We start from the raw sequence: 21142 nt of genomic DNA on the forward strand, positions 1-21142 counted from the left end.
TAAAATGGCAAACACTATTTCTAAACGGCAATCGTTTCCAACCGGTAACAGTATGTCCGAACAATGCTTCTTAACGGAAACAATAGGTTCAAACAATGTTTATGAATGGCAAATATTGTTTATAAACAGAAACAATGTGTTTGAACAATGATTCTAAACGGCAAACAATGGGTTCGAACAATGTTTCTAAACGGCAAACACTGTTTCTAAAGCATCCAATGCTTCTAAACGGCAAACACAGTTTCTAAAGCACTTAATGCTTCTAAACGGCAAGCACTGTTTCTAAACGCGCTCAATGTTTACAAACATTAGGTTCAAACAATGGTTTTAAACGGCAACAATAGGTTTGAACAATGCTTCCGAATGACAACAAGAATTTTAGATATTCCTTTTCCCCTTTCACATCAAATCCTGCCCATCACAATACTTTTTACAAAAACCAACAATTTTAAATCAAATTTCGTTTTTATCATCAATCAATTGCAAATCAATATACGACAACACATTTACATATTTAAAAAAAACGCTTTATTTCTAGAAAAAAAAGTTTCACATAAAATAAAACGAGTCTTGTATAAAACAATGGAATGGCACACAACATATCTACAACATTACAAAAAAAAAAAAATCAACAATAATTGCTCGAAATTTGGCTCCAAAAATCATTGTCAAGAACCAAAAAAAAAAAAAACTTTTCTTCTTCTTAATCTTATTTTTGATTTTATATGAAAGGGAACCAAAAACAAATAATAATGATCACCTGAACCAAGTACAAAAATGGAAAAATATCGACACCATAATTTTTTTTTTTTTTTTTTGGAGCCTTCATACATATTTTAAATACGACAAAAGCTGACTTAGACTTCGATTGGAATTGAGATGAGAGAGAAAAATAATTATTTAAATAATTACATAATTCTCAATTAATTAATTAAAATTAAATCCGGAATTTTTAAACATACAAAAAAAAAAAAGATAACAATAACCAATATGGCTCCGGTTATTGCTCATAATACATACAATTATACAAAATGTAGACGGTATTTCAGGCACTAAATTTTTCAAAAAAGGCACACATCGATCGATGAAATCACAGGCGTCACTCAATTTTCTAATTATGAAGTAAATAACATTCTTGTAATAATATATTATATTAAAAAAATTACATGATGCGATTCCCTCTTTTCTTAAAAAAAAAGTGTCCGCCATCTTACAAGAATGGCCGTACTATAATGACTAGGTTTGAATGAAATGAGGTATCATGACTACAAGTTCCAAAAAATATATATATAAAAGAAGAAATACAAATACAAAAGATGATGTTGAGAAGACATTGTAATAAAATCAACAGCTTAGATGAACGTGGCCTAGGGTATGCCCATGGGCCGATACAAATTTATTTCGACGATTGTAGCTGGATTTGTTTTATTAATTTTACTTATATATCCACCTAATCAGAATAAAAAGAATTGTAGCCAAATGGGAGAAAATGTTAGACAAATTTACTGCTGTTTGGCGAGTAATACTAAGCCTACGAGCTCGATATAAATTGATGTAAACGGCTACAGCTACTTTTTTTTTATTAATTTCGGCAATTTAGCTAATAAGACTGAAAAAATTGGGGTCAAATGGGGTAAAAAAGGTAGCTAAATAAGTTAGTTTGGCGACAAACACTCTTTTCTGGAAGGACGGGGGAGGGGAAGGTAGGCTCGCGGGCAAGACACATATTTATGTAAAAATTGCTACAGCTGAACTCTTATTAATAATCGAACTGCAAAAAAATGTAGCCAAATAGGAAAAAAAAACTACTCACATCGACGACTACTTGGTAACTAACATCTTTTCTTTTGCGAAGGGGGGGGGGGGTAGACACATAGGCCCTATATTTATATGGGGGCACCATGTGTCTACCCTTCATGTTAATGATTAATTATAGCAATTTATCTAATCAAACTGTTAGGGCCTTTTCAGGGCCTTCTGAAAAAAACAAACAATTCTAGCTAAATGGGAGAACAGGAGGGCTATAGAATATATTATGACGACTGTTTGGCAACTAAAACCTTTTTTTTTTGGGGGGAGGGGTAGACCCAACGGGCCCTATATAAATTTAGGTCGATGGTTATTGCCGGAGTTTTGTCAATTCTAGAAATTTATCTAATCAGGCTGGAAAAAAATTATGGCCGAATTGGAGAAAATGTTAGCCAAATCGGCGATTAACATTTTTTCTTAGAGGGGGGAAAAGACGAATTTTCTTTTCAACAAATGGTTGCAGCTTGTTTTTTTTTTGTTTTTTTTTTCAATTATAGCAATATAGCTATAAAAAATCAGGCTAAAAAAAATTTTGCCAAAATGTTAGCAGAATTTATGACTGTTTGGCGACATTACCGTTTGTACACTTATTGTTTGATGAATTCGTGGGCCGGATACTAATCTCAAACTGACGAGATTACTCTGGAGGGGGGTAAGAATTCGTGCACTCATATGTGTGTGTGCATGTGAAGCATAAAGTCCAGATTTGGTACAATGGAGATTGACAGAAAGCACCCTTTCATATTAGATATCAGGAAGATGATAGCAAATATCGTGGAGGAAAGAAAAATTGTTCGATGGGAATTTAGAATAGGTTACTGAAATTCTTTTGCCTACACAGAGTTATCAACTTGAAATTCTAGATTACGTTGGGTTTCTAATGCTTTTTTAAATGGAAATGAATGAGCATAGCAGGGGCAGGGGCTTTCCAGGAATAGTATTAAAAAAATTATCCAGGACTCAAGTCATGTCAGCCTCGCCCATGTGTCACGGACGTCACCTGCCAATCATCGGTTATGAGAGAGAACCTTACAGGGATCAACCTATAAATGTTATTTGAGATAATCCATATCCTAGGCCACAGCAATTGGTTTTGGCACATTGACGAGTATAGAATGAGCTGCCCACTTTTTTTCAAGGCACGCTGTTATAGTATATAAAGGCACATAACTTATAATGTTTTTGGCTGTACACCAGGTTGCTGTGGCATTTGGTAATGGTCACTGATTTGGATCATCACGAAATGGCGGAAGGGTTCGTTATTGCCATGGGAGGGCTTCGTTCGTCTAAGCTGAAGACACATTCGAAATGGCGAAGAGGAAATGTCTTGGCTATAAATATGAGTCTCGCGACGAATATGGACGGTGGAAAAAAAAGGACGTTGAGACCTCTACTGTCCTCACATCGTATGGAATGGCCAAACAACAAAAATAATAATAAACACGAGAAAGCAATCACTATACAACATAATTATCCGCTACTATACATAGTCTTCGTCATTCTGTCCCGTACCGGGCACGTTAACACCGTCCGGTAATTGCTCGATGTCCTTGAAGACACCGACGAGGTTCTGGAAATTTGGTCCCCAGTTCAACAGGCAGTCCCAACCGAGCATGGACCCGTTGGTCGGTTTGTAAGGTGGCGGGTTCGACGAGTCGTCGTCGGAGGCCACGAGGGTGCTGAAGGACCCCCTGAAGGAGTCGAACCCGTCGTAATTTTTGGCGTAGTCGGCGTCGTTCTCGTTGTCCTCTTCGGTCAGCTTCGAGAATATCATGTTCCTAGGACCGAACTCGCGGTGGACTTTCTCGTAGTTGTCGTACTCGAACTCGGAACACGTGAAGGAGTCGTTGCCACTCTCGTCCGTGGATGAGTCCTGGGCTTCTAGCAGTTCCGTGTTGGACTCGAGCAGCTCGGCCAACTTGTGCTTCTCCGCGTTGTCCTCACTCGAGGATGATACCGCGTCCAACGTGCTCACGAGACTTAAGTTTCTAGGACGCGTGTTGAGTCTCTCGATTTCCTCTGAAGTTAGTCCGAGGGTCATGCTGTTGTCCCTCGCCTTGAGTTTGTTGACACCCTGCGGGCACGACTGCATGCTGCTGGTGCTGTGACTCAGGTTGCTGACCGGACTGTTGAGGCTGCGGTCAGAGTTGGTCATCGGATCCTGGAACTGTTTCGACCCGACTCCCTGGGCAGTTGCCAACAGGGCCTTCTGGAGAGGTTTCCCACTGATATCTTGTAGGGTCAGGATCCGTGGAGTTTGCTGCGAAAGTTCGCTGGATGGGCTCAATCGAGCCAACGGGGTGTTCTGCATCTTAATCGACGAAGGGCTCTCTCTCTGGGTGAGTGGATTATGAGCTTGATGCAGGATGTTTCTGGGACTTTCCCTCACGGGGTTCGACTGAAACTGGTGTGGACTATGCCGGTGATTATGCTTATGGTAACTAGGAACTTGTGGATTTGGCTTGTATTTGTGGATGTTGCCGTCCCGGAACCCCTTATAGTGGTAGACGATGTCGATGTCGGAGGGAGCGATGCTGCTGGCGTTTTCTAGGTCGTAGTGTTCCGGAGGCTCCATGTCCTGGGAGTTTTGTAGACCGAAATTATTCTGCGCCTTGTCGGAATTGTGGGGTGGTGGTGGTTCCTCCCGTCTCTGCGGGGGCGACGGCTTGTTGTGTATCTCTCGTTCGATGATGTCCGGCCGCTGCGGACACTCTGTATGTGGATCCCGCTCTTTGAGTTTCTTTGGCACGAGGTCTTGAGGGATATGGCTACGGATGAGGTCTTCGGGATTGGTGGCGTCAGTGTATCCCGCGCACTGGTGGCCCCTGTGACCATCGCCACCGGGGCTGGGGAAATTCCCGGCGTTGTGCTTCACCGGAACGGTTTTGTCCCGCTTCTGTTTGCGGCGCCTGAACACCAGGAAACTCACGAGTATGACGACCAGGAGGATCACGAAGAACACGATGACGAGGATCACCCCGATGCTCAGGGGATCGGTGGCCACCGTATCTATTCCAAGGGCTTCGTTGCTGCAACCAGCTGCCGCATTCCCGTGGATCGCCACGTTGAAGTATCCCGTTTGGTTAGGCATCTGGACCTCGTTATTGACCGACACTGTCTTGATGCAGCCGATGACATCTACGGAAAAGAGATAAATAACAGTTACGTTGATGCTTCAGAAGAAATCGTGTAAAACAGGGGTGCACAACCTTTTTAGTCCGCGGGCCGGATATGCCGTACTTCTATCGCTTGCGAGACGGAAACTTTATATATAGGGTGACTATATGACCTGTATTTCACGGGACATCCCCATGATTTTGGCTGTCCAAAACATTTTCCGTTTTTCCTTATTTTCAATGAGGGTTGCTTGAATTTTTCAAATTAAGATTATTTCCGTATAAATTATACTATGATAATTATGACTCTATAACTAATTATATAGTCATATAAATGCTGTATATTCATCTTTCATATCTGTCAAAAAATGCATTTTTTTGTGAATTACATTTTTACCCATTGCGACTTGCAGCATTGTGTTATTGGCAATTTTCAAGCAATTTCGGGAATGGTTGGCAACTTTTATTGCCTTTGACAGTATTTTTGGCTGTGATTGGCAATCTTACTTGACTTTGAAAATTTTTTTGGCTGTAATTGGTATCTTTACTTGCTTTTGACAATATTTTTGGCTATAATTGGTAATTTCACTTACCTTCGACAATTTTTCTAAATCTATAATTAGTAATGGCAACTTTATTTGCCTTTGACACATTTTTTATGTTGTAACTGGCATCTTTACTTGCCTAAGGCTGTGACTGGTGACTACTTTTGGTGACTTGCTTTTGACAGTTTTTTTTTCTATAATAAGTGATATCCCGTATGGATCCCGATTTGACGTGTGAAGAAAATGTGGTCTCAGCATAAGTATTTATCATGCTATGTGTATTGACAGTTTCCTACCGGAATATTTTGGCGAGTCGGAGGTTGTGCACCACCTTGTGTAAAATTTAACGTGTTAGTTATTTTTTGAGAGATAAGCAGTGACGAACTTACCATCAAACTGTTCCTCCCCGTCCAGGTTGTCCCATTGCCCGCCGAGCATAAGGGAAGTCAAGTACGGGTCCAGGAAATCATGCAGGGGCTTCTTGGAATTGATAGAAGAGAACTGTTCGTCTATGGTCACATTGACTTGCGGAAATCTCTTTTGATGGTAAGATAGAGTCACTTCATGCCATTGGCCATCTCCGAGACGTGGGAAGTCCAGTTCCTGTACGTACTGTTCCGTGACTTTGATTTTCGACGTATACAGCAGTTTTCCTTTGACAAGCTTAAAGGAGAAAAATGAAGACATTTAGACACCCGAGAAAATTGAACGAGGGCCATATTTACAAGCTGGGTAGTAACATATTGAATTTCAAGCTCACCTGCAGAGACGTGTATTCATCATCAGTGACCGAGTGCATGAGAATGCCATTTTGAGAAGCAGTCCTCACATGGAACGACATCACCTTCGGGGCAGATTCCTTAAGCTTGACGTCAGATGGTGTCAGAAGCAATCGTCGGTGTTTCTCTTGCGGAATCAGTTCGATGAACGTTCCTCCGCCAATGCCGAAAGGTTTCGAGACTGCAATGTTAGAGAAAAATAGAATCGTTAAAGATGCGATATAAGCGCAGAGAATTATTGGTGATTTGAGGATTATCTATAGGCAATCCCTATTAGCCCGCTCCCTAATAACGGCCTAGTTTCCCCCGGAACCGTCGAAAAGCGCTTTATTCAAACTCAGCAGTTTGAAGATTACACTTAAGACACCAGAGGAAACTAATACTTACCATCCTGGCACGAATTGGTGATCAATCCGGAGGAGCAGTGGCAACTGACTGAGAACCAGTTATCCAGGCAGGTAGCGCCATCGCCGCAGGTGGAGCTGTGACTGCAGGCGGCCTGTTTCCTGTTGCACGTGGGGCTGACGTGAGCAGATTTGACCGGCGAGCTGAGATCGATTTGCCTGCCGTTGACCGAGATGCTTCTTAGGCACCCGACGAAATCATTAGTGGATACTTGGCCTGGTCTCTCGAGCAGTGGGTCGACCGATGGGATACCGCCGACAAACAGCAAGTTGTTGTTGAAGTTCAGGGTGCTGCAAAGATTGGAATGATACTCTTTAAAAAACGAGTTTCACGGTGAATAGAGACGAATATATACATGAGAACAAAATAATGTGACACGATACAAAATAGTAGCGAATTGGATCACCTGTTACAACCTGTATTCGAAGTGGGTTTCGAGAACAAACAAATACGGTCGAACTATCTGTTACAATGACACCTCGGCGATAACGTCAATAATTGGCTGTGTATGTGTCCGGACTGATTCTCATTGAGAATAATGTTAATGAACCTTGATTATTATAACGTCCATGAAAACGTCCTAACCTCGGATATAACGACATATTTTTGTCCCTTTCGTTTCCGTTTTATGGTTTTCTCCCCCAAGAAATTCCCAGAATAATAGCTCATCTAATTGCGGCAATGTTTGTCTATTGAAAAAAAAAATTCAAGTTTGACGCTCAGACATGCTCATTCATATGAGCTGCATACGTGAAATACCCGTATTTTCCCGTAATTGCTATCTTTCGTAAATGAACGACACGATTTTAAAAATTTATATTTTCAAAACTTTTACACGTAATATAATCTGTGATCAGGAATAAAGAAAAAAACATTCAAAGTTTTCTTTTCAACATCGCCCAATAAATAGCAGCACTTCTGTAATGGAACCCGAGTCTCGGGTTCTATTACAATTGATCGAGTTCCCCGAGACTCGGGTAACTCGGTCAGTTGCCCTCAGAATGGAAGGGTTTAAATATTCAACGTGTTCTCCATGGCCCCCACATCCTGGAGCAGGGCCCCTAGGCTGGGATCTTTTGCGGGCCCCCGTCCAGACTTTCACGGCCCTTTTATGATGAATTTATAGCGTGAAAAAGAAAAAAATTGGAAAAATCGTTTCGGGCCCCAGGGCTGGAGCCTTGTCAGCCCACCCCTTGTGGGGGCCATGGTGTTCTCCCACAACAGGTCGATTTCCCTCAGTCTGATTTTCGTCATTGCCGGTTGGGAAGGAAGGGGGGGGGGTGTTTTGAAACTCAAACATATGTTATTCAAGTAGCCAGTTACCATATGTAAAAATTATGTGCAATTCGGTTAAGAAATTGGAAGAGTGATCAAAAAAATGTGCTGATGCTCACACCAGAGAAAAAGTACTAGCGTCCTCTGTTGTTAGTTAAAAATATTGATTTCTGAATTGATGCATATCATACGAATATTTTTATCTCTAATTTTGTAAAAATTTATGTTGTTAGTTATTATTCTGATGAGATTTATTGCAACTAAGTTCAATTATCGAGAAATTTTATGCAGTCAAATATTGGTTAATATAATTTTGGGTTATTTTGATGTTCTGAATGATTTTTTTTTCCCCCATTTCAAATTAGTTTCAATATTCAACGCGCGTCAAGATAAATTAGTTTCGGTTTTCAGCGTCATCTGTCTTTGACTTTAAATATTACATTTTAATTTTTTTTACACATACGTATGAATTTCAGTCAACTTTTTTTTCACTTCCTATAAATTTCTCTTATCCAAGAAATCAATTTCTCAATAATTTACAGAATACTTTGATTATTTTGATAGGTCGTGCCCACTTATAAACAAAAAGGACACGGTGGAATATCGGTTAAAACGATAATTCTGCGCTCAGGTGGCCAAATGTAAATAATATTTTGCCAACATGCGATACTGTGGCTTTTTGACTTATTACAATTTGGTTCCGTTGTTTCCTCATAAACTAAAAAAAGGAATAAATTTTGCCACCTCTTCCAAAATTTCAAAGAACGAGACTCCGGAATGCGAGCAACTCAATTTTTTGGGCAAAGTGACACATGACATTTTGCCATCTGAGCACAGAATTTTTCTGCCTTCATGAACCTTAACCATTCATGAGTCTGATTAACCATTCATGGCCACAAGGCGGAGGAATTCTGAACTTTCTGTGCGTCGTATTGCAAGGTCGAAATAGAGGTGTTCATACTACATTCTACAGTCAAACTCGGCTATAACGATACCTCGGAAATAGCGTCAATATTTGGCTGTCCGAGCTGATTCCCATAGAGAAGAATGTTAACGAATCTTGATTTTTTTTTGCGTCGATGAAAATGACACGAATTCGGATATAACGACCCATTTTCCGTCGATTTTAATTCTGTTTTTACGGCGTTTTACCGAGAAATTACACGAACTAAAGCTCACCATATTGAGGCAATGTCTTCCTGTTCTATTGATGCCTAATGTTGAAAAAAAAAAGGATTCACGTGTGAGAAGTTTTTGACGCTCCGACTTGTTCCTCATTGGCATGAGCATTACCGTATTTTTCCGTAATTTTGCCCTTTCTGGTTTTTTCTTTGCAAAAAATGCCCCGGTTTTCCTGATTTTTCAACAAAGGGTTGAAAATTATATTAATGGGTTTAATTATTGATCTTTACTACAATCTGGGATGAGATTAATTTATAACTTATAAATTGAGTAAAATTATACATATTCATCTCACTAACTTTTGCTTATGCTATTTTTTATTTTTTTCCTGAAATACATTTTAAATCACTGCACATTTGTTAGTGCTGTATCTCTCGCCAAAAGTTATTTTCAAGAATTATCTGGCGATTTCGCCAACGATTGGCAACATTTTTATTGGATATTTGCTATATCTCTTATTGATGTGACCCCAATTTCCTGTTATTTTTATTCATTTATTATTATTAAATATTATCATCTACATCATAATGAAATAGAAACTTCATGTATACAGTATTTGATTGCACCTAATTACATTTTTGGTCGAGAAAGGTCTTGAGAACGTGATCTTTGGTTGTAACGACAAAAATTCTCCGAATCTCCGATGCCGGTATGACTCAGAGGCGTACGCAGTGGGGAAGCACGGGGGGGGGGCGCCCATGTCCTTCCCCGAAGCCGACCAAAAATTAGTAGAAAAAAAATTATTTCTATGAAAAAATTAAAATATCAAAGGAAAATACCCTTTATATGCTGTATTAACCAATTTCTGTCAGTTTGAATGCTTTTGAAGGGTAGTAACTAAAACTTTCTTGGGAAGAAAATTTTCGTGCCCCCCAAGCCTTTTGTGCTCTCTCCAAAGGTCGATCCTACGTACGTCCCTGGTACGATTGAGTTTGACTTTATATATTTTTGAAAAGCTCATTTACGTCTACAAAATATTCCATCCAAATAAACACACACACACACACACATGAAAGGATAAAACAACTTACCCTGTGTAACCAGTAGCAGATTTGGAGCACGTAGAATTACCCAGTAGGCATTCATTGCAAGTATCCCCATTATCACTGCAGTTGACCACTGATACAGAAGCGACCTGTGAATCACAAGATATGACAGTGGTGACATCAGTCATAATTAATTCTTACTGAATGTTAAAATGCGTACGAAACGTCATAGATAGTATGAGAGAGGTTGATATATAAACACCTTCCTTACCTTTCCATTTCTAATAATGGTGACCTTGTGCCATTTGCCATCCGCGACACCGACGTTCGCAGCGACTCTGGTGATGGCCGTCCGAGACCCTCCGAAGGAGAACATCGGGATGCCCTGAACGATTTCAAGGGCCAGGAAGTCAGACCTCCCTCCGCTGTGCATGCCGAAGTTGTAAACGAGTAGGGCGTTCTGCTGGTTCGTGGCGAAAATGATGGAGATGTCGTTCGTCGTAGGCTGCAGGGCCGGGAACGCCATGTATGAATACTCGTGAAAACCGAACGATGATTTTTCGCAGTGACGTCCGAAGTAGCTGGACGTGCAGACGCATAAGTAACCTGTGGGGGACGAATAGGAGTTACATGAGTAACATGCCAATTAGCCACCACCAATTAGCCATGAGCAACATTTTATGAAGGTATATACGGATATAACGAGGGATCCAGAAGGAGAGCTCGCCCCTCGCAAGAGCCAGAAATATGAAATCGTCCTGGATCCAAGCCCAATATCATCATGAAAATGTAGACATTTACACTTACCCAGACTTTCGCTGATGCAAGTTCCTCCGTTGAGACACCTATTCGGTCGGCAACCATCAGTTGTCTGCTCGCACACCATACCCTTGAAACCAGGTCTACAGAGGCAGAAGAAGCCGTTGTTGGGAGCGTCTTGACAGGTACCGCCGTTCTTGCAGGGCATGCTGGCACAGACCTCCTTGCGCGGCGCCTCGCACCTCTCACCCTCGTACTGCGCAGTGCAGGAGCACCTGAAAGCGATGCCCTCCTGGTGGCAGGTGCCACCGTGAACGCAAGGATTCGGAAGACACGGGTCCTGCTGGTACTGGCAGATAGAGCCGGAGAATCCCGGAGGACACCGGCACGAGAACTGCCTCGACACTCTCGCAGAGGTGAATACGAGCGACGGGGAATCCACGATGGATAGGGTGTCCCTCTTGTCCAAGTAACTGGAACAGACGCCATCGTTCTGGCAGGGCTGGGAAGTCGTCGTGCAGGGATCGAAACCGATGCTTATGTCCTCGTCTTGGAGGATCTCTCTCAGGTAGGATATCCTGCCGTTTAGGGCACCGATCAGTTGGTCTTCGGGGACGTACTCATGGTCCGCTAGCTTCGCTGCGAGCGTTATTTCGATGTGGCCATCGACGTTCACTATGCTGTATATGATCGGGGTGCTTGTCGGCTGAAATAAAAGAGAAAGAACAGACACGTGAGGACCGAATGCCAAGAAAAATTTCTAGAGAAAGTTTTGATTGGAAGAAAACTGAATTCAAACGGGCGGTTCAAAAATCATAGACATCGCCAAATACAAGTTACAAAGGATTTTTTTTTTTTTTGGTGATAGTTTTTCACGCCAATTACGTTTGTGAAAATTGTTCATCTTGACATGAACAAACACCCCCCCCCCACATCTCATTTTGGCTGTAGATTTCTCGGGAACACTGATTATAAATGCTCAACCAATAGCCAGCGGGCCAGATGTGGCCCTCAGAGTCATCTGATATGGCTCGCGACCTCAAACCTAATTTTTTAAAAATGAACTAAGCTGCACACACTCAAATCACTTATGTGAAACGCAGCACATTCCCAGATGATAAGGGACCCGCGGCATATTTACAGATCACTTGAGTGACTCGCGGCATATTTACAGATCACTTGAGTGACTCGCGGCATATTTACAGATCCCTCAAATGGGCTGCGGCACAGTTCCAGAGCACTTAATGAACACGCAGTGCAGGTTCACATTACTTAAGTGGCCCGCAGAACATTTACAGATAACTCAAGTGGCCTGCGCTACACTTACAAATCACTTCAGCAACCCACGGCACAGTTCCAGATCACTCAATCGACCCACAACACATTTCCTGTTCCCTGAAATACTCCGCTGCACATTCACAGATCACTTGAGTGACTCGCGGCATATTTACAGATCTCTCAAATGGGCTGCGGCACAGTTCCAGAGCACTTAGGGGCCATTCAAGTATTACGTCATCATCGGGGGGGGGGTTCCGATTTGCTGACTTTTGATGGCAAGGGGGAGGGGTTTGGATAATGCTTACGTCATCAACCACCCTTTATGAAAATATGAGTTAGGATTCAGAGGGGCAGAGCTGATGACGAAATTTTACTGACAGGGGGGGGGGGTCAAAAATGGCTAAAAATTTGCTTACGTAATACTTGAACGGCCTCTTAATGAACACGCAGTACAGGTTCACATTACTTAAGTGGCCCGCAGCACATTTACAGATAACTCAATTGGCCTGCGCGCTACACTTACAAATCACTCAAGCGACCCACGGCACATTCCCTGTTCCCTGAACCACTCTGCTTCACATTTATGGATCACTTAAGGGGGGGGGGGGGCACGACACTTTACCAAACCAATGAAGTGGCCCGCACTCTTCTAAAGGTTAAACACCCTTGCTGAAAAAATGGGGGCTCGTTTAGGCGCCTTGGTTTAAATAGGAGCGCAGTATGGAAATATACATACCCTGAAAATGTCATCCAAGACCCTCTGGAAATGCTCATAACGATGAGTGAGGAAGGCATCGGCCGAATGATTCCACAATCTCAAGGAGACGCTGTTCTGCATGGTGTGGTTATCGAAGCTCAGGAACTGGACTCTGACCGTGGACGACACGTTTCGGTGCTTTCCGTCGTTGCCGCTGACGGACAACGTGTAGTTCCTCGGGTTCTGGATGCGAACGGCGTGAAGATCGCACTTCGTGGGTATCCTGAATATCGCGACGTTACCCTCGTTGATTTGGCAGTGGTACTGCCCGACGGTGTCTTGATCCTGAGGGTGGACGTCGGCTATTCTACCTCCGGGGAAGCCTCTGTCGTATATCCAGACGAGGACAGTGAGGGGCCTGGACGTCGACGGGCTGTCGTTCTTGTCCAGGACCACCACCGACACCGCGTGCTGGGACTTCATCGGAGGTTTGCCACTGTCCTGTATCTCGACGATGATGTCCATCTCCGGCGTCGCCTCCCTGTCGATGCTCTTGGTGGTTTTGACTAGACCCGTGTGGGTGTCGACCTCGAAGAACTCTCTGTGGTCGCCTCCAACGAGGAAGTATCTGAAAGGCGCACCGTTCGGCGGGAGGTCGGGATCGGTGACACTGAGGACCATGACGCTGGTGTAGGCCGGTTCGTTCTCGAGGACGTATCCGACGACTTTGGGGGTGGCGAACACGGGCCCGTTGTCGTTGACGTCGTCGATGTGGATCCTCACCAACGTCAGACCGGATTGAGGAGGATTACCGCTATCGGTGGCAGTGATCGTGAGGTTGTAAATAGAATGGATCTCTCTGTCGAGAGTACCAGCCACCAGCACCACACCAGTCTGGGGATCGATGCTGAAGACCTTGTCGAGATTTCCGGCAGTGATGGAGAACGAGAAATGGTTGTTGTTCGGGTGGACGTCCTTGTCTACGGCCGAGACGGCGGCCACTGACGTCCCCAGTGGCGCAGCCTCGCTGACCCTGGCCTCGTAGACTTCCTTCGAGAACACTGGCGGGTCATTACCGTCCTGGATACTGATCACTATCTGGGCCTCGTCCGTGTCGTTGCCCCGGATGCTGCCGTAGTTCTTGACCAGGACGGTCAAGACGACGCGAGACTGAGACTCTCTGTCCAAAAGCCGGGACACGGTGATGAATCCGGTCTTGGCATTGATCTGGAACCCACGGCTGTTGCTGCTTCCAACGAGCAAGAAGTACACCTCGCCGTCGATCCCTTCGTCCTCGTCGACGGCCTGGAGCTGTCCGAGGGCGGTGCCGACCCCGGCCGACTCGCTGACGGTGAACTGGAATACTGGCTGTATGAAGTGCGGGAAGAACTCGTTCTTGCCGATTATGTTGATGTTGACATTCGTCGTGGTGAAGAGGTAGGTGCCAATGTTGCTGGCGATCACCTTTATGACGTACCTGATCTTCTGCTCGTAGTCGAAGATCACCTTCGACGTCAGCACGCCGGTCTTCGGGTCGATGTTGAACAGATCACTGTCGTCCTCCTCCATTATGGAATACTCTATGATGCTGTTGCGGGCCGAATCCGCGTCCGAAGCCAGCAGCTGCGTGATGTAAGTTCCGGCGGGTTCGTTCTCCGGTATGTAGGTGTCGTAAGACGTCGAGTTGAAAACCGGAGGGTTGTCGTTGACGTCGGTGACGAGGACTGTGAGGACTGCGGTCGCGTTCCTGCTGTAGTAACCTAAGTCCGAAGCCATTATCGTCAGGTGGTACGATGACAAGGATTCAAAGTCCAAGAACTTGACGATGGTTATCGAACCAGTCGAAGGGAAGATCTTGAATTGTCCGTCTGAGTTTCCAGAGTGGATCGAGTACCTGATCTCTCCATTGAGACCTATGGGTTATTATACAAAAAAATGGTATCAGTGACCTTTTAGTTTTAGCAACTTAATGGTGGGACATCGAGGACAAATGACACTAATTTTCAAATTCAATTTTTTCAGGTAATGATTATGATTTGCGGAAAATTCATCGATGGAAAATTCAGCAAAAACAGTTCAACTCAAGTGATTGAACAAGTAATTGAGCGGGCAAGAGTGGTAAGAGAGTGGGTGACAGAGTGAGCGAATGAGTGATAGAATGAGAGACCTAGTGAGTAAGCTAGCAACGGAGTGAGCTACTGAGTGAGTGACAAAGTGAGTAAGTGAATGACCTAGTGATTCACACACTCAATCTCTACGTCATTCACTTAGAACTCGAGCGATTGAGCAAGTAATTGATCATTATATTACTAACTCTAGTGAGTGACAGAGCTGTTAGTAAGTGAGAAAATGAGTGATAGAATGTGCCACCTAGTGTGTTTGTGAAAGAGAGTGAGCTGCTGAGTGAGTAAAAGAGTAAGTGACCTAGTGAGTGAATGAACGAACGACAGAAAAAGTTAGTGACAGAGTGGAAAATTCCACTCTGTCACCACTCTGTCATTCCACTCTGAGCTACAGAGTGAGTAAAAGATTGAGAGGCCTAGTGATTGGCACCTGAGTGCCCATGGGACAATTTGCTTAAATCACCTTGTGTGATAGAGCCTGGGTGTCTCTCGGTTCTCTCAGCCTCGTGATTGAGTGACAGAGTGGTTAGTAAGTGAGCGAGAGACAGAATGAGCGACCTAGTGCGTGAATGAGTGAGTGATAGGCTGAGAGATCCAGTAGGGGAGTTGGTAACATAGTGAGCTATGAAGTGAGTGACCTAGTGAGTAAGTGAACAACCTAGTGATTGAGTGAGTGACTAAGAGCGCCGTATTCACCGACATGGTTCAAATTATAGTCACAATTTTTTGATAAGAGATCAACACGGATTGGTTAAATTAATGTTTTTAACCAATCTATGTTGATCTCTTATCCAAAAATTGTGACTACAGTTTAAACCATGTCGGCGAATACGGCCCCTAGTGAGTAAATAAGTGATAGAGTGACAGAGTGAGTGAATTAGTGAGTGACCAAGTGATTGGGCGAGTGGCAAAGTGAATAAGTGACCCTAGTGATAGAAAGAGTGACAGAGTGAGTGACCTAATGATTGAGCGAGTGACAGAGTGCGCGACCTAGTAAGTAAATGTGTGAGTAAGTGAATGACTCACTGACTTATTTGTTCACTCAATGACTCATTTCCTCACTCGTTCACTCACAAACTCACTAGCTCACAACATGAATTGATTGTTTATCGGTTTGCCAGCGATGAATTTGCCTTGCTTGTTGTGGATGAATTTTCCAGACACGAATGAGATTACTCACCCTTGTCTTCATCAGTGGCGGTTACAGCCACTATTTCCGAATTCATCGGTTCATTCTCGGGTATGACGACCTGGTAGCTCAGAGCAGTGAAAGACGGTGCGAAGCGGTTCTCGTCGGTGACGACGATGGTGACAGAAACTTCGGACGACTTCGGAGGGACGCCTTTATCGACGGCCTCCACTGTCATCTTGAACCATTTGTTCTTCTTACTGGTCATTGGCTGGAGCAGAGTTATCCAACCTGTGATAACAGACACATTAAAGAATGCAATGTTTAAAAAAAGAAATCATACAAAAGGCGGGTAATTTTATAAGAAATTCAACCGGTGGAAAAGAAAAAGCATTCAAAGAGGAGCTGGTACTGTGGCAGCAATTCCCAAACTTTTCTAAGATCGCAGCACCCTAGGAAATTTTAAAATACCTAGCGGCACCCCCGCCCCTTAAAGTGCCGTGACACGGTTTTCAGGAACCACAGCCTTAACAATACTTTCAAAAAACCTTATTCCAAAGATTATCTCACGGCACCCCTGACCGATCTCATAGTACATCCTTTGGGAATCACTACTCCAGGGTTTGACAAAAACTATTATTTTCGTGGCACCATTGGGACTAGGAACAGAATTTCGCATATCCCTCGACACCTCTGTTAACGATGAACAACCTCATTGCACTATATGGCATAGTCAGTATTTGTGAGTCATTGCTCTAGGAGTAGTAGTTTTATTTTCAGTAGCAATTCCAAGAACCCCCTTCGTCAAACACTGATAGTACGAAGGGCCCCTTACACTGCACCATAGTCAATCGCAATATACAGGGATTGTCCCATAAATTCGTAAATAGTTTAAAAACTCATGAAAATGTTATTCTCACAAAGAAATTTTTTGTTTTGGCACAGGAAAAAAAAAACCCCTTCAAATTTTTGTCGAAAGAAGGCGCTGCATGAAAGCAAATGGCTGGAGATATGCAAATCAGAGTCATAAAATGCAGGGTGTGAGATTTATCGCTTATTTCTGAATTTTCATGTTACTGGCGCTTACATAAGGCTTTAGTTGTGACGTTGGTAGACGAAGTACTATTGGTGACGTTGTTTTACCCCAACTACGAATCGCCGGATGCATGCTTACGAACGTTTCGCTTTGGACAGAAGAGATTGAAAAAAATTTCAGGTTTAATCGTTACTATCAGACCTTCTTGCAGCGCCATCTATCGACAAAACTTGGACTGTTTTTCTGGACCAAAAGAAATCCTTCTTTCGTAAGAATAAATTTTTCGTAAGCCGAACTCTCAAAAAAAATTATTTCAATTTTTATAAATTTTTAACTATAGTATTTTTCCTTCAATATGTAGGTATAATTTTTAGAAAGATATTTTAGTATATATATATTTTACAAAACTACATAATCTTTTTTTTCGTAGTTTCAATACAAATTTCCTAATTGCAAACATTCTTATGTTTCATCTTTCATGACAATTGTTAAGACAGTCTCACGAACGAAGACATTAAAAGTGTGCGACGCGAACTGATAATTTTATTTTTCTTCAAATATTATCATTTTATGCCAATGTAATGTATTAATTACTCCTCCAAGATAAAGGAGAATAGAGCTCTTTCCGGTTTTCCTCTTGCCCAGTCATGTGATTAGGGGCTACCAAATGTTGAATAACGGGACAGTCAGGAACAAAGTTGACCCATGAGACTATCATTCACGGATTACACCTTTTAATGATCGTCCATTTCTAAGTGGTCAATCTACCATCTTTGAAACTGATGTTCTCCTAATGGAAAAGGCAATGATGAAGAAGATAAGGGCCACGTGCTCTTATTCGCGCCAACGAGCAACGGCAAATTCTTATATACGAAGGTTTCGACAGCTGGCTGTTGCGAAGATAAATTCAGGAAAGAAAACTCAACTGCCTATGCGGGGAGTCTAACCCACGTCCTCTCACTTGCCGGGTGAGCGCTCTAGACTACAAAGGCAACAAATCCTCTTTCCTTAGAGCTCGTGTGTGCGATGAACTCTATAAGGAAAGAGGATTCGTTAGCTTTGCAGTCTCGTGCGCTCACCCGGCAAGTGAGAACTACGAACGTGGGTTCGGTTCCCCGCAAGGCCAGTTGAATTTTCGTTCCTCGATTTATCTTCGCACCAGCCAGGTGTCGAAACCTTCGTAGTAACAGCGGAGTATTAGTCTAGTAGGTTTTGGCTCAGCTTACTCAATATTCCAGGAAAAGGGGGGGGGGGAAGAGGGGGTCAGTGCTTTGCTTACTTTTGCTGACGGGTTCAAAAATGACCAAAATTTCTGTTTACGTAATCCTTCGATAGCCGTTGTTGGCAATAGGTAAGGTATGCAATAGGTAAGAAAAATGCCCTGCACGCGTACCGAAAAAGGTGTCGCTAAATCAAATAAATATTCCTACAACGAGTAAATCGAAGCTATATTGAGGGTAAAACGAGTCGTACCAGTTTTTTTGTGAATAGCGAAGTAATCCGTGCTGTTACCACTGATCACCCTGTACTGTATTTCTGCGTTGATGCCGACGTCAGAGCGGTCCTCAGCAACGACCTGCAGCACCGAGGATCCGACACTAGCTGTCTCGGGGACGGGCGAGAAGTAGGACTCTTGTCTGAATTTCGGAGCGTTGTTGTTGGAGTCGATGACGTTGACGACGACCGTCACCTCGTTACTCAGCGATGGATTACCATGATCCGTGGCCACGACCTGGATCACGTGCCTGTTCTCGGGTGAAGAACCTTTAGGAGTCTTCTTGTAGTACAGAGTCTGTTTACTGAGGATGTTACCGGTACTGGGATCCACGCGGAATAGGTCCGACGGCCTCTTCAAGGAGTACGTCACGAAGGAATCCGGTCCTTTTTTGTCCTTATCCGTGGCTGTCACTTGACCTATGAAGGACACTCCTTGCATCAGCTCGGGCACGTTGAACATGTACTCCGGTACGCTGAATTCGGGCATGTTGTCGTTGACGTCTTGGACGAGGACCGTGAGAGGTGTCTCTGCCTGCCACGAACCGTCCACTGCTGCCACTTTCAGTAGGTACTCGTCCTTCACTTCGCGGTCGAGATACCCAGCGACAGTCACGTTCCCGGACACCGGATCTATGTGGAACTTGCCACCAGGGTTTTCGGTGAAACTGTAGGACGCATTCGCGTTCGTGTCGATGTCGCGGTCCGAGGACGTGACCTGGATTATGAAAGTCCCTATCGGAGCGTTTTCGGTGACGTTGGCGCTGAACAACCTAGTGAAACGCGGTGGGTTGTCGTTCTTATCGAGAACCGCGATGTAAACTGTCGCGGTGCTGGTCCTTCTCGGATTGCCGTGGTCCACGGCTTCCACAACCATCCTGTAGTTCTCTGTCTCTTCACGGTCGAGGGTCGTCGTCGTGAATATCTTGCCTGATTTCGGATCCAAAGAGAACGGTAGGTCTTTATCGTTCGACGTCGCCATCTGATACTCCACGATCCCGTTATCACCGGCATCTGCATCAGTGGCTTCCACAGCGACAACGAACAAGGGAGGTTCGAGCTCTTCTCTCACCGTAGCGTTGTATCCGAACTTACTAAATATCGGGGTGTTGTCGTTTATGTCGGTTATCATGACCTCCAGTTTGACCGTGCTGGCCAGCGAGGGCTCGTCGCTATCTCGAGCCTCTACCCAGAGTTCATAAGCGGCGATATTCTCTCTATCCAGGCCACCTGTTAGCCTGATCTCCCCGAGCTTCGGTCTTATGCTGAACACGTGGTCGATGTTCCCACCGGCGATGTTGTAGGTGATGTCACCGCTGCTTCCGGTCTTTGGTGAGACTGCCGACACCTTTCCGACGATTGCGTTCTCCGAAGCCTCGGAGAACTTGAAGCTCCGCAATCCGCCGTGGAAGCGTGGGAACAGCTTCGCCTGCTCGGTGAACACCCTCACCAGAGTCGTGGAGGACAGTGGCGACATACCGCTGTCCGTGGCGTGGATCTCCAACTGATATCCCTCAGACTTGTTGCCGAGTTTCTGCACGAGCTTCACGACCCCGGTGTCGTGATTTATCTGGAATTTGTCTGCGTCCGTCCCTGACAGGTGGTATACCAGTCTCCGGTTTATGCCCGCGTCGTAATCGATGGCTGACGCTCCAAACACGAAATGACCTGTAAAGAAAGAAAGAAATTACATTCAAACAACCAACGATTTAAAAATGGACAGGCTCAAGTTTGACCATTGAGAGGGTCTATTCTCTCCACCAATGGAACTTAACCTTTTTTATTCAGCAGAGCAATACAAAGTCCGCTAGACAGGTATACCTGCGGAAACAAACCTCAACGTGTGTAAGACAAATATGCCAAAATTATACATGTCTGTGCAGGCAAACCTGTACGTGCGTAAATTAAAATATGCATGTGCGAAGAGATACGCCAAAACTTTACTGTATATGCCTGTGCAGGCAAATATGAGCGTGTGTAGGAAGAACATGCCAAAATCATATATGCCTTTGCAAGCAAATCTGAACATGTTTAGGGCAGATATGCCAAAATTATAAATGCATGTATTTCCAGGGTAGACCTGAACGTGTGAAGGTCAAATATGCCAAATTTATATATTCCTTTGCAGGAAAACTTGTCAGTGTGTAGGGCAGATATGCCTTTTCCGGCAAACCTGTACATGCGTAGGACAAATATGCCTGAAAGGCAGACCAGAACGTTAGTATTACCCTTCAGAGAGAATTTCAAGTTACCTCCAGCAGCCGAATCTGGTATGTACGCAGTGTAGCTGTCCTCGGCGAAAAGCGGCCTGTTGTCGTTCTCGTCTTCGACAGTCACAGTGATGTTGGTGGTGGCCGTGTGTTGGATGATCGAACCCGAATCTTGAGCCATCAGAATCATGCTGTACACCTCCCTCTCTTCTCTGTCTAATACAGCTTTCGTGCTAATCGTACCAGTCTCTGGATTCACTGAGAACTTGTCACCGTGATTACCGTGTAGAGAGTACCTGTGGGAAATTTAAGGAGCGTG

The 21142-nt window shown here is 44.0% G+C and overlaps 1 protein-coding gene across 1 annotated transcript in view; it reads right to left on the minus strand.

Moving 5' to 3' along the window:
• Nucleotides 1–513: 513 nt before the first annotated feature.
• The window catches only part of ft (cadherin-related tumor suppressor fat), a 188040-nt gene continuing 167411 nt past the window's right edge, over nt 514–21142 (minus strand). The window contains exons 7-17 of the mRNA XM_089250010.1: nt 20866–21119; nt 18593–20281; nt 16135–16374; nt 12871–14744; nt 10905–11562; nt 10369–10703; nt 10143–10246; nt 6637–6944; nt 6231–6430; nt 5860–6133; nt 514–4947 (exon numbers count right to left, since the gene is read on the minus strand). Coding sequence (XP_089106136.1) covers nt 3290–4947; nt 5860–6133; nt 6231–6430; nt 6637–6944; nt 10143–10246; nt 10369–10703; nt 10905–11562; nt 12871–14744; nt 16135–16374; nt 18593–20281; nt 20866–21119 — 7594 coding nt within the window. The 3' untranslated portion in view covers nt 514–3289. The remainder of the gene's footprint in view (nt 4948–5859; nt 6134–6230; nt 6431–6636; nt 6945–10142; nt 10247–10368; nt 10704–10904; nt 11563–12870; nt 14745–16134; nt 16375–18592; nt 20282–20865; nt 21120–21142) is intronic.

This window comes from Pholcus phalangioides, unplaced genomic scaffold (assembly GCF_987345545.1).
Source record: "Pholcus phalangioides strain wild (caught in Gottingen) unplaced genomic scaffold, Ppha-v1.0 ptg000022l_1, whole genome shotgun sequence".
NCBI classification, from domain to species: domain Eukaryota; kingdom Metazoa; phylum Arthropoda; class Arachnida; order Araneae; family Pholcidae; genus Pholcus; species Pholcus phalangioides.